A 27,898-nucleotide genomic window follows, 5' to 3' on the forward strand; every position below is an offset into this window, starting at 1 on the left:
ATGAGACGTATCTATTTGTTTATTAGCTTTTCGCAATGTTTCCGATTTTTAAATCACAGCATTTTTAATATATTGTATATTATGTCCGATAATAACGTCTATACATTCATCTTCTACCGCTTTATCCTCCACATGAGGGTCACGGGGGTCACTGGTGCCATGGACAGGTCTCCAGTCCATCACCATTCACTCTCACCTACAGTCAATTTAGAGTATCCAATTTACCTGATCCACAAATCTGCATGTTTTGTACTGTAAAAAGGAACCTGGAGAACCCCCACACACACACACACACACACACACACACAGGGAGAACACACAAACTCTATGCAGGAGGTTTCCGACCGGGTCACGAACCGGGGTCTTCTCGCTGCAAAAGGCAAGAGTGCTTAACCACTACACCAACCATGTGGCCCCAGATAACAACGACCAAATGAAAAATAATGAAGTAAGACTTGGTCCAGATGAGGCAGCATTAATATAAATCGACTTGATGAGAGGGAGCACCATGTGTACAGCCGCTCACATCATCCCCCAACACCAGCTCATCTCCACGCCAAGTCAAATGGAAATGTTAGAATAATGTATGTGTCCCACTTGGATGGGTAATAGTAAAAAAAAATGGTCTTAAATGACTTACTATGATTGGATGACGTAGAAATGACTCTATGCTTGTTGTGAAGACCTGAACCTGAAAATGTATTCATTAGTGCCGCGTTGAAATAACAATGATGTGTTATTATGCACGGCTGATTAAACAAGACGTAATTACCTCGACGACTAACACAGCTGAATCTGATAAATCACAGCAGATTCTGGAGATAAAACGTTTGGCCAAAAAAGCTCAGCCTCACGGTTCCATCTGGTTTTCATTTGCACCTCATCCAGCCCCATCTCACAGAAAACAATGCGGTGAACTCCCTCCAACTGTCATGTTATGCAACTTGGCAACAACGAGAGAATATACTTTCTGCTTTTGCACAACAATTGTTTCACGAGCACCACGGCTCCAGTTTCATATAGTAATTATGTTTTCAGATTTTGACGTTATTGAAAGGAGTTATACATCCATCCATCCATCCATTTTCTACCACTTTATCCTCCACAGGAGGGTCGCGGGGATGCCGTGCCAATCTCAGTCGACATAGAGCGATAGGCGGGGTACACCCTGGACGGTTTGTGGGGTTATACAGTATGTGTAATATAATATTACACATATTATTTCATGAGCTAACATTACTAATATTAGCTCATACAATAACTAAGATATGGCATTAGAGGAAGGAAACATGATGAACTGAACTACTGGCCCCCCCACTAATCCATTTATGTCTATGTTTCTTGGTACTCTTTGGTGTACATGCCGTGTAGCATTGTGCATCACATCTCGGGGGGCCCTGGTGTACCCGCGCGTCAGGGACCTGTAATATCCCAGTATCGGGCAGCGTTACAAGTCTGAACACAGGGAATAGGATATGCGACAGCTCCCTCGGACACGTCTGGTTCACAGCTGAAAGGCCCGTCATCAGGGGAGTCAGGGAGTGAGTAGGTTCGAGGGTCACCAGGTCAAGGTTTGGATGACTATGCTTGGACTCAGCTCGACTACGTTCTGTGGCCGATATGTTTTTTTCTGCTTGGTGAGCGGGGCTTATACTCCACCCATCGGTGGGGCGGAAGCAACCTAAAAAGCCTCATTACCCCTCTCAAAAACATCTTAACAGAGGTTAAGACATCTCTGCTCCTACAGACTTTCACTTTTACCTTCAATCTCCACCCATTACCAACATGTGACAATTAACCAAATAGACTGGTTGATCATAAAAGTAAAACAGATGGTGGAACATGTGTATCGGTATATGCATGAACACAGTAACATGTATAAGTGCAGCTCTGTATTTCTGTGTGTCAGAACCCTTTTGTGGGTGGCAGTGAATTTTACGTTTTTAAAACACTAAGAGTTGCTGTTCTAATCTCCCTTAAAGACATGTTCTTATTAACAGACTCACCTGCTTGCCCTCTAACGTGTAGAGTCTCTTCACAGCTCCAGAGTCCAGCTTGATCGCCTCCGTGATGTCAGTGAGCACCTGCTCAAAGGAGTGTGCCGTCTTTTTGTTGAGCAGAATCCGAACAGCCTTGCGGGGTTTGACGCCGCTGCGGATGACTGTGACCAGCTTGGGTTTAATGAAGTCCTTGGCCTCACGCTGCAGGTCACTCTTTGACGGGATCATGAGAGAGGAGAGGGAGCGGGATGTGCCCGTCTTGCTGCCCACTGACCAGTTGGGGTTGATGTTCTTGCTGTAGTCCACGCGGCGGAAGGGTTCGTTGGAGGCACACACATAACTCTCACCTGGAGGAAGGAATTAGTCAGTGGTCAAAACATGGAAATGTTGGAAACCAACTCATATGGTATGCATCATAAAATACTTGCTTCTACAAGGGCATTTTTGTGAACATCAAAGAGTTAACATTCCTCAGCTGCAACAAAAAGGCACATTGAGAGGCCGGTCCAGTGTAATGCCGTTCTCTGTCCCTTTCAGCTGCTGAGCTGCAGCACTGGCCTTCCTCCAAAGCAAAGCATTTGTTTAATCTGCCAGCATTCCAGTCGAACTATTAACACGCAAATGTTTCCCCTTAAGAACAAAGTCATGTGACTGCAGGCCTTGGCCAGTAAATGAAAACCGCAGCAAGAATGTCTGGCGATTGTTTTGAAACTTTTCCACCTAAACGTTGTGTTTTTCACGAGCACGAAAAGAAAAGTGACACATGTTCCTGCTCAGATTCCGTCATCACATTCATGATTCATTTTCCCTTTAGAAGACATTCTTTGCATAATGGTTTATTCTGTTCCAGCAAACATCCACCGTCTTTCAGTGAAGAAATGTACTCGACTAAAGGACAGCGATTACAGGAATCTCAACAAGGAAACTGGAAACTGATGATGGTTTCTCTCCAAAGCGAGAAACCATTTGCTGCATCAGTTTAAGAACAGCATTGTAAGAACTGACTTAAAGCTAAAGAACTCTATGTCATTTTCATTGAATGTGTGTCAAGCAGCAATGTAAGAAGGTTACAAGAGACATTATATCCCATGACACCTGGTTTTATTAAGCCCGCAATTATCCAAGAGCTAATTAAAAGGCTAGGACACAGCTGAAGGGACTGCACTACAGCTGAAAACTGAAACAGAACCTAACTGGGACTGTCAGTCATCTGAGGGTAAGTGATCGAATGTTAAGATGCGGGTGACACGTCTTCTCCCCGGGGAGCAGGGACCTCAGGTGCAACATCTCTCCGTCATGTGAGAGGACGCCTCAGTCATCTACCACCAGCTGCTGTCCTCAGGTGGACAACAGACGATGTCAACATTAACAGAGACGTCCAATCAGTCGCGCAGCGTTTACCGCAGCAGTCACGCAGCTGTCACCAAAACCACAACAAGGTGATGTTAAAGTGTTGATATTGTGAGATTATAAGACTCATTTTGAAAACACTGACGCAGCATTTTCAGAATAGCTTCATTACTCGTGACTATAATACTGGAGTAGTAGGATTTAGAAATATCAGACATAATATAGGCTCATAATCCCATCCTTTAGTAAAGATCTGAACAAAAATGACATTTTTACATGTTCCGTTTGTTCTTTTATCCAGTAAATGAATTTTAATTGTTTCTCGTGAGTAATTAGAGTAATTATTACATGTACAGCACTACCAAATATGCAGAGTACTATACCTTTGTCCATCAAGTATACATTAAGGATCCAGCTGAGGTTCAGCCTGGAGCAATACCACATGAATCACTACACATTAGACATGTAAAATGATTCATGACTTAATGGCATGAACAATGAAATGGTTGAAATGGTTTTCATTATGACAAATTCTGAGGAAAATAATCACTGGAAATTAAAACAAATGATAACAAACAACAATTTTTAGGAAGGTGTTAGTTACCTGTGATTCTACTGATAGATAAGATACGAATAAGATAAGATAATAGCATTATACGCTTGCTTCTGGCCATTTGTGGCAACACCGAGGACAGTGAGGACGTAAGGCTGCAATATGGATTTTACATGGCTTGTTTTGCCATTTGGAGTAAAGTCAACATTGTCTTCTTCATAAACGTTACGAGCACTACAGCATGATTCACGATATGAGCACTCCTGAATCAGGGATCATGTTCACATTGTTGCCGATGACAAGAGACAGAATCAGAACAGCTAAAAGAACATTAGCTGAGCTGCTTTACTGTGTGCAGCCAATTCGATCACCATTAAACGGCTGGATTTCATCAGGAGGTAGAAATAAACCCTTCAGCTTGCAAAATGACTGTCCCAACAAGAGTTCCACTGTCAGCAACTTGTGCAACATCCCCCCCCACAATCACATAATAACTTCAAAGCTTCAGTTTCTGCTACCTCCCAGAGTTGTTTTCCACAAGCACAGCAGTTCAATTTGAACGGGCTCCGACCCAGACGTAAGGGACACACATGTGAATGATGCTTGATCGGCTTTCCACACAAAAGAGCCACAGCAGGCCGGAATCAATGGAGGCAGACTGCTGAACTGTGCAGTAATGTTCCCTCCCTCCGTGCACTTAAATGGATGAGTAAACAAGGACAAGACACTACCGTCCATGTCATGTTTGACACTTTTTGAATGGTTGAAGCAAAACAAACTACTTATCCAGTTGCCAGAAAGTAGATTTCATAGGACGACACTATAAAAGTGTCGTCAGCCGTTTAAGTGTCTGTCAGTGAACATTTCTGCACCCAACAAAAACAGAAAAAGCCACTTTTGCCAAACTAGCGATGCTACAGAATTCAGATCAGGCACTGACCTAAATCTTCCTTGTTCTCTCAGGAGACAGAGCACAGAGTCAATTTTAGGGAGGATGTGAAATAAAAAACAACAACAACAAGCCAGAATATAGGAATAATGACTGCAGGGGGAGGTCAGTAGTTCCTGAGTATGTGAGTATGCTGAGGTGTAAAGCTCTCATTTTAAAAAGAGGATTGAACAGTCACAGACAGTGCAGACAGATACTGAAGATTAGGTCATTGTGGAGAGGTCACCGTCCCTGCAGAGAGAACAACACAGCAGGGAAGTCAGTGACTGTGCTGCATTTATGGCTGCATGAGCACCAGTGACTATGACAAACAATATGAAAACCATATTTGTTTGGGAAAAGGATTCTAGCCTTTTAAGCTCCTACCAAAGAAAAAGGAATCATATGAGGCGTTTGTTAATTCTTTTAAACTTGCTGTGGTTTACTGTTTTTTTTTTTTTTAATTATAATGATTGCAGTTGGTTAGTTTGCAATATTAAAACCCATAAATTCACCCATGTGCCTCCAACAATAAACAGACAAAACATGAGGTGGAAATGTCTCGTCTTTCAAACCCCCGGGGTGAGATTAAGTTTTTTAAAGCCAGTGAACACTAAAACATCAAACATTGAGCCTATTCCCTGGTAGGAGATTTACAAGAAACAATTACAGGCACACAATGTCGACTCATCAATAAAAGAAAGTGGGAGAATATTAAGAGAGAGTCCAGTGCTGCACTGATGCACAGCTAGCAAAAGCCCTGAACTCAAGTTGAACTGAGGATTAGGGGTGTCTCGTCTCCTGTCGTCTCCTGTCGTCTCCTCTCCTCTCCAGACACAGTTCTGTCACTGCATTTGAACGTTGTTAGGGCAACATTTCACATGTACTGCATTAAAAACTGCACAGTGTCACATTTACACTGTCTATATTGTCATGCGTACGTCATTTCAATCTTGTTTTTTTGTCTCATTTTTGATCCTATATTTTGTCTATATTTTGTTTTCTGCTCTTATTTGTCATTTATTACATTCCTGTGTTGCTGTGTCAATTTAAATTTCACCTATGGGGTGGATCAATAACACTTTGCATTGGATCCATTATAGTGTAATGTTACTCTGAGATAAACAAATAACACTCTGCACAAAAGGAGCTCTAACTGTATACGAGGACTGTATGGTGTAATGCACTTTAAGCACCTTTTAAATCTCTTTCCTTCTATCCATGGAAATGAGCTAGACAGCTACAGAGCATCTTTACTCTGACTGAGTCTAATGTTTTCTTGACATTAACCTTTTTCTCTGACAGTGGAAACTTTTCTAATATTCAGTAATATACAAGGTGGACTAACAGGCTGTGACACAACTTTCCTGAGGCCAATTACTCTCTGCCAAATGAAGCTTTTAAAGAAATCCATTCCTAGGTCTGCATCAATGCCCATTAGTCAAAACAATAATGTACTGAGCCACTTCCATAATGTATGATGACATGAAGAGGTCCATTCATCCATCCATCCATCCATCAGCCTTACCCTCCACTAACTCATCCAGACTGGAGATCTTCCTGCCTCCATCCAACGTGTATAAGGTCCGGACTCCCTGAGGCAGGTTGACGTTGTCCGACAGAGACCGTGTGAGCTCCATGAGCAGAGCATCCAGGGACCTGAACCGGTCACTTGAAACAGCATACACCAGCCCTTTGAAGTATCTGTCCCCATTGCGATAAAAGCGCACTTTCCGGGCTTTCTTCTCCGATGTGAGGGACTGGAGAGTGCGTGTGCGGTAGAAACTACAGTGCGCACTGTGCGCAGGGCTCGGCACGAGTCCGTTGCCTCTGGAGCCAGACTGGGACCCGGCGCCCGAGTTGGTCCTCGGTGTCCGCTGTGGCTTCTCTCGCTCCTCGAAGTGTTCGAACTCAATACTTCTGCTCAGAGACATTGTCGTGTGTCACTTCTTTATATTCCTGCTATGACAGAAACAATAGTTGAATCCTGAAGCGTCGGCGTGAGCGCAGCCGGATGGAGGAGGAGGATACACGTGTGCGTCTCCACTCCCAATCCCAATCCACTGTGTGACCACTTCAACTTCTCCCGCACTCTAAACGCTGAGACACGAGTTTCAGAATGAAGGAAGAAAAATAATCTACAGAAACTGACCGAGTGGATGAATTTAAACTCTCCACCTACTGTACAAAAACACACAGTTATAATCCAAATAACGCAAACTCGGGATTATCCGGTGGAGAACGTGTCCGGCGATAAGCATGTGTGTGTGACAGACATCGCTGTGGATTCACACAAAACAACTGTGCGCTTTTACTAAACTTCAGGGTTCTACAAACTGGATCCGTCTCTGCTTCTCATCCTTCCTCACACACACACACACACACTGGTCGCTCAAGCTGTCAAATCAATGGATAATGAGAGAGGCGGAAGCTCCTCCCGCCTCTGGGTCCTAATGCACCCATTGTTCAGGCTCTAAAGACAATGGAGTTTAAAAATTGGCCACCTACATGACCTGGAATGTACGAAGGAGTTTTAGGGCCAAACAACACAGAAAAAAGTCGTAATATTGTTAGTTGTTGTATCATCGTTTCTCATCTTGTTGCAGGTTGCAGCTGATGGTCTTTGCTTGATTAATAATTACTTTATTCTCGTAATATTATGACTTTATTCTCTTAATATTACAACTTTTTAACATTACGACTTTATTCTCACTATATTATGACTTAATATTACGACTTTATTCTCACTATATTACAACTTTTCCTCGGAATATTACAACTTAATAACTTAATATTATGAATTTATTCTCATATTATTAAGCCTTTATTCTCACAATACTATGACTTTGTAATATTATAACTTCACAATTTACTTTATTATCATAATATTACGACTTTATTCTCACAATATTACCACTTTTTAATATCACAACTTTATTCTCACGATATTACCACTTTTTTGATATTACAAGTTTATTCTCACAATAATACAACTTAATTCTCACAATATAACGACTTTTTTAATATTAAGACTTTATTTTTTTTTTTTACATGATACGCACCTGAAAAAGTAGGATAAGTGTGGCGAAGTAAAGCGACAATATCTATCATTCCATCTATTACAGGGGTGTCCAAACATTTTGTTTTGGGTGGCCAAATATTAAAACTTGATAGTGGGCTGCAGGTCAAAAGGACAAAAAAAAACCTATTGGATTTTATTGTATAAACATGCAAGCAAGTAATAAGTAATGATTGTATGAATGTAACACTAACATTATATCATTGTATGTTCAGCTTTAAAAGTGCAGGTAACTGTGTATATTATTGTAATTTTGTTTTATATACTATGTAAATTGAATACTTGGGATGAAGGTGCAGATTAAATAAGAGTCATTTTCTTTCTGCTCATTTTCATTCAAGACTTGGACAATAAATAAATAAAATGTATTTAAAATAAAATAAATAAACTAAAACTAAGGCAATCTGAGCCTAATTATACAGTGCATACTTTCTCTTCCTTTTTTTCTGTCTTCAGCTGAATGACCAATAAGTTAAGATAGTGACACAAGCTGGTCTGTCATTGTTATGCTGCAGCTGACTTATTAACACGTTAAGAAAATAAATGCATTTTGTTGATTAGTACATATTAATATATACTGTATCCTTGAGATTCTTGCCGATAAGATGAACAACATTCACCATGTGGAGCAATACTCTCATGGAGAAGAATGCCAAAATCAAGGCAACAAGAGGTTTGTCTTCTATCCGAGTTGCGGAGAGGTGTGGTTTAAGAAATACAGCATGGTGTCCTTACCCGAGGCACTGGAGACTGCCAAACAAAGACTCACAGCCAGGGCTGCCCGCCTAAAGAGATACACGAGAGAGGTAGCGGCCAAGAGAATAAACAGGACATTCTCCGCCAACTCATCCAAGGTCTACTCTCAATGTCATGGAAAGACAACAACCAGGACTGTGACTGAGCAATACTGGGAGAACATATGGGAAAAAGAGGCTTCACATCAATGCCTAGTGGCTGGCAGAGACCACGGCAACATCCCAGAGCAAGACCCAGTAAAGATCACAATGCCAGACGTCCAAGATAGAACGTCCCAAGTGAACTCTCTCCATGAACGCCTGGCAGCACAGATGAACCAACTGCTGAGGTCTGGGACCCACGCAGAATCATCATGAAGGATCTCCAGAAGGGAGCAGGAACCTGCCTCAGCACATCATGGAAGCTCCTGTCAGGCATCAGTGCAGCTCAGGATCTACAGCAAAGACATTGGAATGTCATCTAGACTTGATAAATGTGGCCAAATGATATCAAAAACAGGTAGGATGATCACAAGTGAGGCAGTGGAGGTACTTGAAGGCAACATAGCAGATATTCAAGACGGCTACAAATATCTTGGGTTCCCACGAGCAAATGGCAACCACGGAGAGGCCGCAAGAAGACCTGCCACAACCACATACCTACACCAAGTAAGACAGGTCCTCAAGAGTCAGCTGAGTACCTTGTCGGCTTGATTGCCTGGCCAAACCAAGCGCCATCGCTTGGTTTGGCCAGGCAATTATGCCGACAAGGTACTCTGCTGACATCAAGACAAGTAAGCTCCTCACCATGCACGAAGGGTATCACTATAAGTCCAGTACAATGAGGTTGAGGACAATTTAGTGTCAAAGCCACTATCCAGAATGAAACAACTAACATCCAAGAAAAGATCAGGAAAATGAGCCACAATGATGACCTGCTACGTGAATGCCTCAGCCATCTGAAATCCAGCAGAGAGGAGGATTCAGAGGGGGCAAACATGGAAGGAGAAGCCCTTACATGGAGGTGGTCAAATGAAACTCTCAGTCTGCCCCACGAAACAATATCCAGGTTTCCATCAACCAGTCTTTAATGTCTTTTATACTCATTTTGGAATTGTGCAGAAAATAACATAGCATAAAGTTATAGACAAAGTTAAAGACACATTTGTACATAATAGTCATGAATATAGTGACAACTAGTATTCTCTTCACCTCACGTTTTATATTTTTTGCGAGAAAAGGTACATTTTTCTTCATTTGATTTTAATTTGCTTCAATTTGTGATTAAGTGATTATGTTTTTTTGTTTTTTTTAATATATCAAACACCAATATATAACACCATTATAAAGACCAGAAAGCATTTATGTAGATAGCAGTTGTTTTATGGTTGTGGTGGGTGGCTGTTGTTTTTACAAAGTGGCAGAGGAATTGAAATTGTTTGTGAAATGGTGACCTTATCAGCAATGGTGTTTATTCTTTCTTTCAATTGGATTCATTTCTTTCATCCAGAGTTTTATAAATAACCAATGTGTATTCAGCACCATCTTAGGAATTCTTCATAACAAGAGACGGCTGTTTTGAATGCATTGTTTGAGCAGCCTTTGAGGGAGGAAGTCACTGAGCAGCAGAAACCAAATAGAAGTACTCTTCCCCCGGCAGAGAGGGAAATCCTGTACATAATGACAAGCAGAAAATCCCTCAATGACAAGAATCCCTCTTTAAAATAAAAATAACAATCAGGTTGGCGGCAAAGCTTAAGCTTCTAGTGACTGCTCCTTCTGGTACTTTTACTAAGCTGCTAATATAATGTAGTTTATGGGGATTTGGGGGAATAACTCTCGTCAGGCATTTGTAAGAAAATCATTTAGCGAAACAGTCCATTCTCAAGAAAACAAAGCCAAGCATGTGATCAGGCAGCAAAGCGCTGCTGGTTTTAGACACAAATAATCCCAAGTGTCATGAATATACTATACCTAACAACATACTGCACACACTCTCTGTCTCTTTGTATTTATCTCAACTTTATATTCATTTCATGGCAGAAACCAGGTGCAACAACCCCAACAATTTCAGATTAGTGGGTCAAAGGTTAAGAGATAAGATGTTAAAGAGAACGTTCAATGTGCACACTTCTTTGTAGGATTCTATGGATTACTAACAGACAATGTTGTCATATGTAAAATGATATTCCAGTTTGTCTGTAGATCTTGACACTTTTTTAGCTTAAAGGTGCACTTTAAACTGACTTTTGGTGATTTATATTCTTCTGCCTGTGTTTGTTTTTTATAAATAGAAATAATAATATGACATTATTTGTATGCTGCTTTCTTTGTCTGAAAACGACTTCCGTCTGAGGGAGCGTTTTGTGTGTATACAGCACCAGTGCAAGGGCAGGCGGTGCAAGAAGCGCTTATCCCATCCATCTGCTGAACAACAGGAGAATTCACGTATGAAACTTTATTTAAGGGAACACTTTAAACAGTCATTTTAAAAATAAATATCTCTAAATCATCACCCCATGGAATATAAGGAAACCAAAAATATGACAAAAATATATTTCTATTTAACTTTAAACAACACAGTTTTCCATATGAATAAAGGAACAGTCATTACACTACGTCTCCTGCTTGTCATTATATTACATGTCTGGGCTCTTTGTACACACTACACAGACACCACCACCATTGTTTTGCTTTATATTTCTTGGATTATCAGTGACTGACCATAAACAACGAGACACACAAACACAAAAAAACATTCAAAAAATCATTCTCAGCCATGACAGCTTTTATGAGGGTAATAAAAGTGAAAACCACACATGGTAATTCACCCACGTAAATCTCTTGCTATAGTAGAGCTTTCTCCACAGAGGAAATGTCCAGGAAATGCCATCTACCCTCTATTTATTGGCGGGTAAAACATAATAAGCACACAAACCTGCACCTGATCACAAACAAGAGTAATCAGATGATGTGGTTCAGCTACATCTTCATAAAGAAAAGCCCTTTTTCCTTCATTAAAATGAACTGAATAATATCAGGTCACTTCTGTTTTTACACAGTTTGGCAGCAGTCGCTCTTTGAGGCCATGTTTTCCCTCAGTGACCCAATTCTCTCACAGCATGTAAAAGGTTAGAGGAGCCAGCAGTGCTGCCAACTAACATGATGCTGTAAACGAGCAGAGGCTACAAGGCCTTGTCGGGGCTCAGAGGCGAGGAAGTATGTTTACGATCATCCATCCATCCATCCATCCATCCATCCATCCATCCATTTTCTACTTCTTTATCCTCTACATGAGGGCCACGGGGGGTGCTGTGCTGATAGACAGTTTGCCACTCTCACACTCACACCCACGGTCAATTAAGGGTTTCCAATTTACCTAATCCCCATATTGCATGTTTGTGGGAGGAAACCGGAGAACCTGGAGAGAACCCGTGCAGACACGGGGAGAACATGCAAACTCCATGCAGAAAGGCCTTTGTTCCAACCCGACGGACCCTGGTCTTCTTGCTGCAAAGGCAAGCGTGTTAACCATGTTTTAGGATGTATTAATCCAATTGTCAGTTAGAGAATTATGTAAATTGGAATCAAATGGATTTACTGTATAATCACGAGTGTTCATGTGAAAAACTTTCTACTGGGGAAGACATTTTACATCAGTCAAGCTGTCGTCTCTGCTGTGACATTGTCTCAGGACGTCAGTGACAAAGTTCTTCGAGGTAGTTGAACTATTTAACATAGTGACACCTGCTAAAAGGCTGTCTTTTACGGTGACTTATGGTTAGTCAGTAAATTATGGTAAGATTAAGAACAGGCCCAGTGCGTAAGATTAGGTTCAACATTTTCATTTGGCAGAGATTAAATGTAAAATTATTATACTAATTAATTGCGTGTGTGTGTGTGTGTGTGAATGTATGAATTGTGGTTTTCATTACCACAGAATGAGCCCTTTTATATTTACAGTACATCAGGAGTGAGACAATTTCACATAATAAGAATATAATAATATCTTTATTTCTATAGCACTTTTCTAAACAAAGTAAACACGGTGAAAAATAAAATTTAAAAACAATAAAATCAAAAATAAGTCTCCATGTCCTCTTTAGCCACTATTTCCTTACAACCCATGTGTCGGTAAATACTTCCAGGGATCCAGGGCAGAGGTCTGTTTTCTATTCCAGAAACTAAACCAGTTTATTTGAGGTCAGGGCCCTACGGCTCCTAAATCATGCTGACAGCTTACTCCCGAGTTTATTCTGGAAGCATACTTTTATACCTTTCCTGATTTTTATATTCATCTGAAGTGTCTTTTAAATCACATTCTCTGGTATTTTCCACTGAAGTGTTTTTGGGTTCATTTTTTAAAAAGTTGCCATTCATTTCTGATAAAATCCCTTGAAATGTGTAAAGTTTTAAATATGTAGTTGTTGGTAAGTTAAAAAAAACCATCCACAACACATGTGTCCAACATAAAATGTAAAAACAAGGTAGAAGGTATTGACAGGTCTATTAAAAATGTCAATTTTCTAGTCTCACCACAAGATGGGGATCTTACACCTCGTTTTGCCTGCCCCTGTATCTATCACTACAAAATGTCTGGTTTCCTTTTCAGTCTAACCTTCTTACCACAGAACTACTTTTGTCTTATCTTTCATTTATATACTCATTTATTCATGTATGGATCTATAGCTGGATCTATAGAATCTAAAGAGCACCAAATTGTGACCAAACGTCATTAAGTCGTGGGAACAGTAATAAAAAAAAACAACAGCAAAGAAGACTGAGGGGATTTTTTTAAAGAACTAATTAGACGAAGATGGTGGGAAGGGAGAACGGGGATATGATTCAGTGAGCCGAGGACAATACGAAGTAGGCCATTTTTTTACACTCAGAAAGTGAAGAAAGAAAGTGGGGGGAAAAAGGAGCGGAAACAAAAGTCTTTCTACCATCAGGGAAAAGACCAGCGTGGAGGACTGTGCATGGAGGGATAAGCAGGAAATGGCTGCTTTAAAAAAACAAACAAAAATGTCTCATTATATGAGTTCTTTGAGTTTTCCTTTTATTGTAACATCAATGCGTGTACTGTCAATGTTGCTGCACAAAATCCTCCCACATGAATCTCACCAAACCACACTGCTCTTATGTGTCTCTACACCAGGGGTCACAAACTCAAATGACCTGGGGGCCACTCAGTGTCTCATCTGGTCAGGAGGGGGCGATGAAGAGGGGAAAAAAAACAACCACATACTGTATAGAAATAATGATATTTTATAGACTTTTTGTCTCTAGAAACGTTTGTTTCAATAAGAAATGATAAATAGTTTACAATAAAAATGTATTTATGATGCAAAATGAATCTGTACATTAAAAAAATAAACAGAAACAATAATAATTCTGACATCTTTTGGCCTTGACCCGACATGAAACTCACTTTTCCCTCGCACAGTAGCACGGACAATAGAAGGACAAATCCCTGATCAATAACATGCTCTGTGTGTGTGCTGTGTCCTCTGCAGAGGGCAAAAGCATCTAGATATTAACAGCACCGATAATCTGTCAGAGTCTGCACTTTGCAAATTAGAGCTGGAGAGTCAGAGAGAGGTATTGCTTGGGCCCGATCTGGTCCAACACATCCTCCTCCTCCTCCTCCTCCTCCTCCTCCTCCTCCTCCTTCCCCGCGCCATGTGGTCTCACGATTGAGAAAAATCTGTGTGCACTGGTACTGTACACACTGACAGTGACCTGCTGCTGTCATAAGATATCAGCTGAGCGGAAAGCATTATTGTGTTTCATGACTGTGATGGAGATGTAAATATGAAACATGTGATTTCCTGTGACTAAAGTAAGTACTAATTTAAATTTAATGTGCCCTTTCCAGGCGATCTAATAAGTACAAATACTGGTAACACACAGGCAAACACTCAGTATCTCTGCTTATAATAAGCTGTCATGACTGTAGGTATAATCAATAGTTAATGTGTGATTCATAGGGCATAAATAAATGTTCTAATAACTATTGATAAAAACATTACCTGTAGTCATTATGAATAAAGCATCATTTATGATAGAGGTGGTATTGAATTTAAGCTTGTTTGACAACCACAAACCTGCAGCGACATAAACAACAGTGGGGTCATTTAACGAGCTATGATTTCGAGGACTGTGCCTTGACATACTGACGACTCTATTATCACCTTCTATACAACAATTACCCAATGTGAACTATGATGCACAGTTACCACTGGTTACTACATGTCACCACACAATCTGGCACAGACACTCACAGAGATGAGTCAGAAATTAGCATTGTGAGCAGTTGGGTATTGACGGTCGTCTTTCACTGTGAATATCAACCATGGCGCTGATGAATATGACACAAACTCCTACAGAACATTGTGGTGTCAGAACCTGTCTGTAGGTTCATGCGCTCATGTGAACATGAACGCTGTTGGAGCCCTGTCAACCCTAGGACTGAATTATTAAAACCGTCCACTCACTTTGCGCTGATCTCAATATTTCCAGTGCCCACGACTTCTTTACTGTAATGATGATAAAAACATTTGTCATCGTTGCTAGATTAGTGACTGTGTCTTGCAGATGTGAAGCCCCGTGAAGTGCATTAACTTAGATGAGCACATTAACACACTAAGTCTTGTCTTGAATGTTTTAAAGACGGACACTTCATTGTATTGAGAAGCAAACAGGAGATCTCTCAGGAGAGGGTTATTTTGGGGTTTAGATGCATCACCTATGACAGTTTCACAACAGGTTCACAACAGAGGTCTATAGGACAGGCGTGGACACTGCCTTGTTTGGGCTCCAGTCAGCCCAGAGAATGTATATATATATATATATATATATATATATATAGTTTAATCAACTATGCTTGTTTTTCAGGGACGAGGCACCTGGACAATGTGAGACAGAGGTGGACCATTTTGGTCTTTTCTGTCTATCACTAGGTGGCTTCTATATTAAGATAGAATACCTAAAATGGGCAAATGTGAGGTATAGGATGATGTCAGAGAACTTTTAAAAGCATGGCCCCGCTCTTTCTCGGACAGAATTGTTCGGAGATTCGGCAGGAACATCCCCCCGAGCTGCTGCAGAGACTTGTAACCAGATAAAATCCTTTTGTTCGGTGAGAGTCCTGTGTTCTATCGCCTTTCGTTCGTAAGAAGGAAGGAAGCCTGACTAAAAAACAACACTTGTTTTTATAAGGTCATAACATAACACATGTGTCAATTGCAATAAGTTCTTGTCCAGGAAATGTTCTGCTGCAAAATGGTTAAAAAAAAACAAAAAACTTCCTTGTACATTGGGGAAAAACTTTAAGAGTTATAAATAGAGCACTTTTGCTCACTTGCTGGAGGAGTGGCTGACATTGTTGCCTTGCAGCAGGAAAAAGCCTGGATTTTCTCCACAGTCTAAAAACACGCAGCGGTTAACTGGACACTCTAAACTGACTGTAGGTGTGAATGTGAGAGTGAATCGTTCATCTCTGTGTGTTTTCTCAACATGTTCAGGGTGGACCCCGCCTTTCACCCTATGTCAGCTGGGATTAGCTCCAGCGACCTGTGACCCTCATGTGAGGGACAGAGCTGCAGACAATGGGTGAATACAAACATTAGCAAAACTATACTGTGATGTCGTTGTAAGCAATGTTTGTAAAAGTGTTTGTCAACAAGTTTAACTTCTGTCAATAGTCATAAGAAGAGATGGATAAGAACAGGGAAACACAATTGTACATTAATAAAGACTTGAAATGATCTTAGATCCAAGGACACTGCACACATTCCTAAAATCAGAGATCTCAAACTCAAATGACCTGGGGGCCACTGAGTGTCTACTTTGGTCGGTAGTGAAAAAAGTCCAACTTTTGGAGAAAAAGCAGCTGTTCAGTAGGGGTGGGCGATTTGAGCTTAAAATGATATCACAATATTCCATTATGATATCAAAATAATGACATTAACGATGATGTTTCACAGAATTTCATAATAAAACTCCATGTTTTGATATGGAACGATAGCTGACGGTATAAATGTATTTATGAATCTATGAATAAAAAATATCCAATAACTAAATTTGAGACCTCTGCATTGAATGTTTCCATAATGATTAATAATAAAGAATGTAAAGTACCTTGAAATGATCATCATTTCATCATAAATGTATCAAAAAAAGCATCATGAAAGAGAAATGCTGCAAGACGTTTAGTTTTTTTCAGATCTGTCTCTCTCTCTGTCTCACTCTCTCTCACTCTCTTATCCACAGGAACATTGTAATATTGTCAAACTGCTGTTGCATGTGATTATGGCATGGATCGTAACTTACAGTGAGAGGTAATGAAATAAATGACTACTGTAAACCCACAAGCATTTATTTGTTCCTACCATAACGTAACAAGACAGGAAGTATAATCAATAGATGGCACTGTTTCCCAGGCCTTGGCCATCAGCACCATCTCTCCCTCTCTCTCCTTCTGCCTCTCTCTGTGTCTGTCTCTCTCTGTCTCTCTCTCTGTGTCTGTCTCTCTCTGTCTCTCTCTCTGTATAGACTCATGGCCCAAGTACATTTGGAGTCATTTCAAGCAGGAGTCAAACATCATTGCACTTATTGGATCAAAACTATAGCTGAGGATGAGACGACTGGTATTGCTGTATTTATACAATGTAAGAGGGAGATTTATATGCATATAAAGCATGTGGTTTTACACTGTTGTGTTTCTAAGCATGTATATCACATATGTTAAACAGTATATATACGTAACATAACATTACTGACGCAATCTGGACTTTTAACTTGTGACTTTCAGCATCTCTCGACTACGTTTGGCTATTTTACTTTTTAATTTCTATTCACTGCACTTTTGCAGCATTACAGCATATTCACGGATGCACCTGCAGTCAGTCTAGGAGCAAAAAAAAAGAGAAAGACTGTTGCCTTGCAAAGATGTCTCAATCTTCAACACGAATAAAAGTGTTGTGCTGTTAATTAAAACTGTGATCTTAAAGTGTGAGAGAGAAAATGAGTGAAGCTTGACTGATAAATCATTGTGATACCAGTAAAAAAAGACACACTAGACTTTTTGATATTCTCTCTTAACTCCTAGAGCTCAACAGTTGCCTCTCTTTATTTTTTTTATTTTCCTTGGCCTGCAGTCTACTAACACAGTGTGCGTTTCAGTGTCCTTTCGATCCGCTCCGTTTTCTTAAAATACAAGAGAAGCAGGATTTCAAATATCGTTGCATCCACTTGGTTCACATGGGGCTAGTTCCTTCGCAGAAGTTACACCTGGAGCATGAGACAATCACAGAGTTGCTAGGTAACGGGTCTCCTCACGGTCTTCGCCGGGAGCTTTCAGAGAACCAGGCTTTGCTTTGTGAATCATTCCCTGCGAGTGAAAATGAAAATGAACCACGTTTAGTAGAAATCCAGAGTATATGTGTTTGGATTTTACAGTGGGCAAAGTTGTATGCTCACTGGCCAGATTATTAGGTACACTGCTCGTTAACGCAAACGTTTGATCAGCCAATCACTGACCTGCTACAGTTCAGACATATTCAGACCAAGGTTGTTGGTCTGAGAAGTTCAGAAACTGATGATTTTAATGTGCAACCATCTCTAGGGTTTACAGAGAAAATATCCAGTGAGCAGCAACATTCTCTGGGCAAAAATGCCTCGCTGCTGCCAGAGGTCAGAGGAGAATTGCCAAAATGGCAACAGCAACTCAAATATGCTCTTGATACTACCAAGGTATGTGCAGGAGACTCTGTCTGAATGCACAACACTTTGAACCTTGAAGCACATCAGGACCTCTCTGGCTGCCTCTCAAGCCACTTCATTAGTTGTCCTGTGTCCCTAACAAGTGACAAGCGAGTGTATGTCCATGTCTGTAAAGTAAAGTACAACCTTAATGGCTGAATTTCCTTTAGCTGCTTTTGTTGCATAACACTGTCATCGTCAGGCGCAGTGGTGACACCTGTTTTGACAAGTCTAATTATGTGCTGTGTAAAGTGTAGGAAGTCCTCCATCATGAGCACGTTGGACCAGTTATCACTTCTCTCATCAGCTTTTGATTACCACCGTGTACAACTGATATGGGAAATGTGTACGTCCGGAGTTCCCTGAGCAACGCATGCAACAGAATTTGAAGTTCAACTTCAGGACGCCGTGTTCATAAATGTCCAGACTTAACAAACCTGTCTTTCTTCTGCAGCAGTCAATATTTTTTTTAACTTTGGCGCTTCAGCAGCTAAATGTTCCACTGTGTTCACCAGATGGTTGCAAAGTCTGTCTGTTGTTTGGTGCTGACAGACAGAACATACCAAAACAATAAGCTGAAAAACACTGGAACCCTCGAAGACCTGAGGGGAACGACTCCTGAGTGCAGATATACTGACCAAATAACCCATGGTTTTAATCAAATATTACTGGCACGGCGCAGCTTCACCGCCTGGTTTGAACGACAGACCCTGGTAAAGGTTTTAAAAATGAATGATGCATGTCTTAATGTCAGTGACATGAGTGTTTGTGTAGACGATGATGAACAGACACTGGCCCTCATCTGAAGAAGTACCCACTTTTGACGAGTCAAATAAATGTATTATGTTGGAAATGATAGGACTGAAATCCACCGAATGCCTCAACACTCCACTCACTGGTGTTGTTTTCCTCCCCTCATCAATTCTTGCCATCTGTTGCTCATTTCAAATCTGTCCATCCCAGTTTGGCCCTGGGAACCCGCATATTTTCAAAGCATTTGGTTTAGTGTTGGAAATATTAAGTTATCTATTTGAAATGTTTGCCATCATCACAGCAATTCCACGGAAGCCACCATTTTATATGCAGCCGAAAAGTAAATATAATAAACATCATTTGCATGTGTATGCAGAAATGTAGATATACAACTAATGGTGATACACAGTGTGATACAGATTATCCCTCCTTACTCACTCAATGCACAACATTAATCTCTCTGTTGCAAACGGCTGGAGCTGCTTCTCTTTTAACATCAGCTGGTTGTGATGATAGCAGCTGCTTTCAGCCCAAACTATTTGTTCAAAGAAATCCTTACCTTTTGTTAGGATCGAGCGTGGCTTAGAGGACAGCACTTCCTCTACTGTGTCAAATTTGGTAATAATCCCATGCTCAGAATGGCTGGTGTATTTCCTCTCAGGAAAATAAAAACTGAAGCTTCTTCCCCCAATAGCATATCATCTACTCAGCTACAAGTCAGTAGATTCACTTTATGAAGAACAAATCAGAAAGATTTCTCTGTTGAATTTTGATGTGTGATGTGATGATTTTTGGTGTAAAAAAAACCAAAAAACAAAAAATCATCAAAGCAGCAATTCTGCCTTGGAAATGCCTTGTTGTTGAAAACGAAAAAGGCCCACAGAGAAATTCCAGACTTGTTGGAGCTTAAAGGATTCAACCACTTAGATAACCTTGCTTTACAACTGCAGGAAGCAGAAAAGCATCTTGGAATGCAGTACAGAGGTGCTTGGGGTGGACAACAACAAAAGACGCCGCTGGATTCCAGTCCTGACAGCCAGAAAGTGAAATCTGAAGCTGCAGTGGACACAGACTTACTCAAACCACTGGACAAATGTAGCCTGGTTTAGGATTCTTGATTTAATCTGAGGCACACAGATGGTAGAATCAGATTTCTGCCGCAACAGCTTGAATTATGGACCCGACCTGCCTTGTGTCGACAATCCTCGAGGCGGTCGGTGGTGGTGGTGACACACTTTATGCCCTTTAATAGCAAACAGTCATCAATGAACAGAGTCTAAGAGTTGTTGTTGATCATATGTTTTCTGTTAGGGCCACAATATAACCATCATCTAAGGGCTACTTCCAGCATTGTAATGCACCATGTCGCACATTTGAATGATTTCAGTCCACTGAAAACAGTCATCTGATCTGGAAAGAAAAAGAAAGCACTTTGGGATGATGTGGAACAGCAGATTTGACAGAAGATTTGATGTCATCTTGCGTGTACAGTGCTCGTGTGAGGAGCTAGCTGACCCTTTGACTTACCAATGACATCCTATGATGTAACTTTGTTTCACGTCTAACAAATATGTCTTGCCAGTTGCACTAGTTGGATCTTAAATGAGGCACATAAGGTGATCTGGAGGACTATTGCTGATTTATCTTGGACCGGGACACTGTTGTGGTGCTACAGTTTTGGCACAGCTGCACTCATAAAATGTTTTGATACCCCCAATAAGAGTTCAGTGTTTTACTGTGATTAAATCCCCCAGGCCTGTTTGCAGTAAAATCTCTCTCTCTCTCTCTCTCTCTCTCTCTCTCTCTCTTCCCTCCCACACGCTCACTGTTTGCCTCCCTCCCTCCCTCGTCATTTTCAATCCCTCTCGCTCTTTACCTCAAGTGACCTACACGCAACAAGATAGAGGTCACTGAGTTTGAGTCTGCATCAGCACGGAAGCCTGATTAAAACCCCTCATATCTGTCAAAGTCATGTCACGAGTAGAACTCGTTCCTAACCTCAAATAGTTTTTGTTTTTTTTCCCTCTCCGTGAAATGACTTAAAAAACTTGATTGGTCCAAATTCTGAACCTTGAACACACAACCAACCACCACCTCCAGCACATTCCTGTGTATCTACAGAACATGTTGTGGGATTCTCTTTCTTAGTCCTCACCGGTGGTCAAACCAAGGCTCTCCAAGGTAACAATAAAGTGACAACAGGGCCGGCTCTACCTAATTTTGTGCCCTAGGCGAGATTGTGTGTGTGTGTCCACGAGCGTGTGTGTCGCGCTCAAAAGTGACTGTATACTAGTCACTAGTCGCCTCGCGGCGCCCCTCCAGCAGATGGCGCTCTAGGCGACCGCCTATATCGCCTATGCCAAGAGCCGGCCCTGAGTGACAATATTTACTTTATTACATTTGAAAATTCTCCGTAAACAGCTCTGAGACGGAATCCTTGTTTTAAAAAAAACAAAAAAACTGATGACTCATTCATCATCAGTGCGTTTTCACGTTGTCCGGCCACTGAAAACACCATAGAAATTCATAATAACTTTTAAAATGACATTACAGATGGCGAAGAATAAAGGGTGTGTGTCGTCACGGGATGAAATGAGATAAGAGTGTCTCATTTATGCCTTTGCATCAGGACACACTTTGGCTTCTTGGTGTAAAATATAGCAGATGCACGGACAGATCACACAAATCTGGCCAGATATTCATTGTCCCTCAAACAGAGAGACACAGTTGACTTCATTCTTTCAGGGACTCATATCAACTATACTGCCGTACGACCCATTCTGTTAAGCCCCTTATTTGTCCTCCGACAATTACTGATTATTGTTAACCAAATGCCCTAATTGCTTAATTAGGCTGAGGCCACAGAAGTGTGGCAGCTGTGACATGATTCATGTACGCTGCATGTTCAGCAGCAGTAATGGGCGGTTGGCAGTCGGCTGAGTGTGAGGACTGATGCGGCCTTTGGCAGCAGAGCTGGCATCTGTCACCCGTGTCAGTATAATGGGAATGAGACAGGCAGTCCAAAATTGCTGCCAGGTAACCCACGGCCGCCGATTGTCACAGCAATCGAGTTGAAACAGGTGAAATGAGAATTCCTACGAGAGGGGGAAAGAAATGAGAAATCCGAGTGAATTAAAGCGAGTTCTAAGCAAATAAGTTGATGATTGTGGCTGTCCTCAAGTCAGGAATCAGATAAGTGACGCTGCGGTGGTCAGGATTGATCGAAAAGTAGTAGTTGATGTTGTTGAAATGCTACCGAGCGTCCTGAGCTTCTCTCCTCAGATGAACACGTGCCGACTCATTTCTTACACGGCAGAGGATGCACAGTTATTTGACTGATCGACTCTTTCCTCTCTTTATTTTTGTCTTTCTTTGCAGCATTTTTCCACCAAAGGGAACCTGTATGAAGAGCAGTAAGCGTAGAACAGCCAGTAGAATCACCCTGTCTCTCACTCTATCTAAACTGATCTGTGTTTGGTCAAAGTCCCCCGTCATAAACAACATTAGGCTTGTAAACAAAAGCCCAGAGGAAGTGCAGAGGTCAATTTCCCATTTAGATCCATTGATCTAGATTATGCTAAAAAGTAAATATGAAATTATTCATCAAAAATCTAAAATGCTTGCCTCTATACCGAACCTTTAAAGATGTAACCGCTCATCGACTGTGGAAGATTTCCAGGTCTAGCTCTTTCAGCTCTGTCACTGTCATTTACATAAAAAGGACACAACACAGTGAACTACTTCATGAATAAATAATTTATACTTGATCCCGAACGAGCCAACAACAGTAAAAGTCATATGCGTCCCCAGAGCACTATGCACAGACTGTGTGCAGCGCTTGTTGAAGTAAATATTAATTGACAGACAAGAGCAATGGCTTGAATATTTCAAATCAAAGAGGTCGCACAGTGCAACTGAGTCCAGGCCTGGTGTGCTGTGATCCATTATTGACATGTTTCCCAGGACAGCGACACCAAGCGGAGTGCAGTGCTCTTTTTTGCAGTCTCAGGTGATTTCCTCGCTTTCTGAAGGTCGTATGACTCCGATCTTTGCGTCACGTCCCTTCTACAGGCAGGCAAACAGATACACACAGTTATTAAAACTAGAATAACATAAGAGCCATTTAGAGAAAGCAGTGCTACATCTGGCGTGTTCCTCTCTGAATAAGTTCTCTCTCTCTCTCTGGCTTCCTCACAAATACTTGCACAGATTGGTTCACACACTTTCCTGGATGCAAAATTCAAAAGTGAGCAGCAGCATGTCAGACCATGACAAGCTTGACTTGTTTGAAGGTGTGCAGGAGCGTCAGGAGAGAGCAGACCACGCAAATAGACAGGTAACATTGTGACTTACAAGTACAGGAGGAGATGGGCTACTGTACTTTCTACCACTTCATCATGCTGCGTTCAGTCAGCGAACACCTATTTATAACATTGGAAGTCGCGTCTTTGAAAAAAAAACGAGACTTAGCAGGTTGTGAAAAAGGTTGAGGAGGTGTTCGAACTCTCATGAACACAGCAAACATAGAAATAGAAATAGGAAGCGAAGGAGTGTGAAGTCAAGACATCGGTCACATATGTGCAGTGTATATGTATGTGTTGTATAGCTGAATGTTATATGTACGGTGGACACAGACACTCACACCCAACAGAAAACAGCAGCATCATGAGCAGGTTTTAAATCCATTTAAACAATCAATCCACCAGAGGAATCTTCACTGTTATTTCATTGACTTGGCACAATAAACGGAGTACTGGATTATTTGTGAGGCCTAAATCCCAAACTTACATGGCCTTATATGACGTTATACAACTGTAATGTCTCCGGTGCTGTACACAGCATATGGACTTTATATTAAGTTGAGGAAAATGAATGACACTGTTTGTGTGCGTCACATTTGCACTGTTCACTTTGATAGGAAGAACAAATGAAAAAAAGCAGTTATCAAATCTGTTGTTCTGCTGTAGATGTTCGTCATATTTCATGTGCATAATAAGCATTGTCGACATTAACGCATGCCAAAAGTCTGCTCTGGTGTTTCTTCTTCTATATATATACATCTATATATGTATATATATATATATATATATATATATATATATATATATATATATATATATATATATATACATACATAAATCAGACCAGAAATCCTGATAATAACTTAATCAAACACACACAAAACATGGATTGGTAATGGCATGGTCATTAGTGGATGCTTCCCCGAAGCTATATAGTATTTCCAGAAATAAATTAAATATAATGCATGGCAGTTTAATCTTGCGTGTGTGATGTTTTCAGCTTGTTTGTTTTTGTACGTTTTTCTATTTTTATTTTAACCATAAAAGGGCCAGAAAATGTCCTGTGAGTAAGTGCTTTTGTCCATGTTTCCAAAATAACTGGCAGTTATTTACAAATGATTGCGTGTTAAAATAGTGTATTAACAATTTAACATGAAGAAAAAAAAAAACAACACTATATGTGTACATTTGAAATTTGAACAGTATAAAACATATTTAAAATAACATTTCTTTGAGTTTTTGTCTCAATGTCCAGAAACAGGCCAAAAATATGTAAACAATGTACAAGCGTTTTTTCCAACTCTTTCCTCCGGTGACAAAGACGCTGATTCTGCTCTGAAATTACCGTAATAACCACTTTGGCTTTGATGTGCAACATCTCAGCTTTCAGAAAAACCGGAGCTTCGATGTGGACATGAATGACTGATTACTTCTGCTTAAACCAAACTGTGCTTATAATAGACCATCAATTCTGCTCTGAACTGACGCTACCACACACAGGCAGTTGTCTGTGTTAAGGCAGTTGTCGCTCATGGCCGTGTGGCTCCAGAAACTAAATGTGTTGCTTCAATAGAATGGTTTGTGAATATGTGAGACAGTAAAGTCTCCTCTGGTATCCAAAGGATAACTTGGGGGTCACAGGAAGCTCATTAGCACTGCAAATCCCCTTGATCTTTTCCAATTAAGTGTCCTGCCCAGGATGATGTGAGACATGTAATTAACAAAGGCCAGTGGGTGACTCACCCCTCATCCTCCTTTTTCATTACTGGCAAACCTTGAATCTGAGTCAAATTCAAACACTGACATACTGTTTGTGCTTTAACAAGAACTGTGGCTTTTTTCTTCTTTCTTTTTTTTCCCTCTGTATAATAATTGTAGAGTTGACTTGATGACTGGTTGAGCAGATTCAAAGTCTCAAAGATGATGAGGGATAACACGCAAGAGTCAACCTTGGAACAAGGGGGATCATCAGAGATCACGGATTTACATACGCTGTTGGAGCTTGATCAAAGTTTGCGTTGGTATTACTCACTCGGATTCATTATTTTTGTACAGTATGGAATTAGAAAATAGAAAAGTTGATTACACAACATAGGTCACAAGCCACATGCCAAACAGACACTATGATAACGCGGTGACGTTATCAGTAAAACAATTTATTTGCATTAAGCTGACAATCTCAAAAGATAACAGCCTGTGGAAACATAAACACATCTAGAGACAAGTATTTGGAGACATAGTAAGTTCTGGCGCGTCTCATTAAAGATAAAACATTGCCTATCAAGTCATCATGTCTGGCTTCAAATGCAGAATTTGCCACCCACGACCATAGATGCATGCAGTACACATATCAGCCAGGACATAAAGCACAGTACGCACACAAATGTCTTCCTTTGACCAAGAAAAAGGTCAAAAACATCATATTTGACACCAAATATTAAAACACCAGCTTCAAAACGACATCACCTCAATATTTCTGATAATCCTGATATTGTTATAGCATCACACTGATAGTCTTTTATGCGCTCAATTATCACCCCTCATTTCACCGAGGAGGCACACGAGTGAGTCTGTGAAGTTTAAATAAATATATTTGAAAATGCAAATATGGATGTAATGTAAACGATATCAAAGGGAAGTGAGAACATCGCAGCAGTCACTAATTAAACTGACTGACACGTTAGAATCAAAAAGCATTTATAGAAGAGTGGAAGTGATATTGTCAAATATTTAATCTGATGATCACACTAAAGTCCTCCATTTTGTTTGTTCATGCGTTCTGGATGGCGGAGAGCGCTAGCAAATAAGTAACCCATTCATTTGGTTGATTCGGTTTGGCGTTAAGGTGTAAATATTCACAGTGGTTACAGAGAATTGAAGAAAAAAAGCCTGTAGCGATAAGCATCACACGAGGAATCAGCAAAGTGCAGAATATCTCACTGAAATATTAGAGTAAAGTGGAAGCTTTAAATTCAGATCTCATTCAGGCCACTTTTACATGTGGTCAGTGTGAACAACAAAAGGAAGGTGACATGAGTGAGAATTGAAAAAGATCAGATTCCATCGGAAAAAGAAAAAGTTGTACGAGCCACAATGTGAGATTTGGGCCACTGAGTCTGAATGTACGCTATAATTACGTGACTGCTGGGCATATTCAGTTTGCCACTGCAGGTCATGTGACGCCATGAAAAGCCCATGACATGGACATGTTTTGTCAGCTGCCGTTACGAGGTTATGAACTCTGAACCTTCATTTCCAATATTACTTTCCTCGGGAAACTTTTCATATTGCAAAAGTGTGTCAGATGAATAAATAAATGATAACAGCGAGTCTCCAAGGTTTTACACAACTGTGGACCATGCAGCTTGAAAAGTCTTATTAACCTCGTTGCCATTCATTAACATCACATTATTCATATGAATTTCCATATTAGACTCCATGCATTCACAATCCTGCAACAATTACACACTTATCAAGGATTAAGCCTTTCTATATTTAGGAGCAGTTACTGAAATAAGCAATTACTTTCAGGATTGGATCGAACAAAGTCAGATTGAAGCCACCCATGCAAGCGTCTCTTTATGAACAAACGCATAACTATTTTATCAGACCGATGTTAGAATTTGTGTAATTTTAAACAGATAAGATGCCCTTGATTATGCTTTTTCAAAAGATAAACTCATATTATATTTTTAGTATAATCACAGTTGACCTAAGGTTAAGACCACGGCGCTAACGCAATATTGCAACTGATTTCATCTCAAACGCACACAATCCACCCAAATTATCCAGCAATTTGTTGACTAAAGCAGGTTTTGAATCGTGCGTGTTATGTTTAAGATGAAGCCAACTGTTGCTATACTCCGACTGCCATACTTCTTGCTAGCAGCACCAGGAAGTATGGGCAGCAAGTTCCTTCTTCCTGAAATAGCCTGCAAAATTGTTTAAACAGATAACTGGAAATCTGGCTACTGGCCAGGAGCGTGCCCCAGTGCCTCATGGGATATTAATGGAAGCCCAAGCTGAGGCAGGTCTGCAGTGAGGGAATAGATCCTAGAACGAGCACAGCACATCTCTTAATCAGTACTTTAAAATCAGCTGTGCTTCTGCTAATTGGCTTCATTTCAATCTCAGGATGTCTCCATTTGCTATGAATTTAGAGCAGCGAGGCAGCTGCTGTGAGGCTTGTTGTAGGAATACTGCTTTCTGAGCTGAAATCACACTCAGGATTAGACCTTCTCTCTCTCTCCATTGTGCTTGTTTGTAGCCCTGTGTGTGTACAGTGTGTGTCTTTAGATTGGAGCTTTCAATAAAGAAGCGACCAATATTCTTTGCGTTCCTCCCTGAACTCAATTTTTGCTTCTCTTTTCCCGTCTCCTGGCGAGCTGGCTTCTGGTAGATAAATATCAGCTCCTTTGGCAGCGGCCTCCACGTA

At 40.7% G+C, this 27,898-nt stretch overlaps 1 protein-coding gene across 4 annotated transcripts in view; it reads right to left on the reverse strand.

Annotated features, from left to right (window-relative positions):
• The window catches only part of dclk2a (doublecortin-like kinase 2a), a 29,005-nt gene extending 21,800 nt beyond the window's left edge, over window positions 1–7,205 (reverse strand). For all 4 annotated transcript variants that reach the window (XM_044029320.1, XM_044029318.1, XM_044029316.1 and 1 more), the window contains exons 1-2: window positions 6,360–7,205; window positions 2,007–2,347 (exon numbers count right to left, since the gene is read on the reverse strand). In XM_044029320.1, the coding sequence (XP_043885255.1) occupies window positions 2,007–2,347; window positions 6,360–6,765 (747 nt within the window). In that variant the 5' untranslated portion in view covers window positions 6,766–7,205. The remainder of the gene's footprint in view (window positions 1–2,006; window positions 2,348–6,359) is intronic.
• Between the last annotated feature and the right edge of the window lie 20,693 nt (window positions 7,206–27,898).

This window comes from Solea senegalensis, linkage group LG6 (assembly GCF_019176455.1).
Source record: "Solea senegalensis isolate Sse05_10M linkage group LG6, IFAPA_SoseM_1, whole genome shotgun sequence".
In the NCBI taxonomy this organism is placed as follows: Eukaryota; Metazoa; Chordata; class Actinopteri; order Pleuronectiformes; family Soleidae; genus Solea; species Solea senegalensis.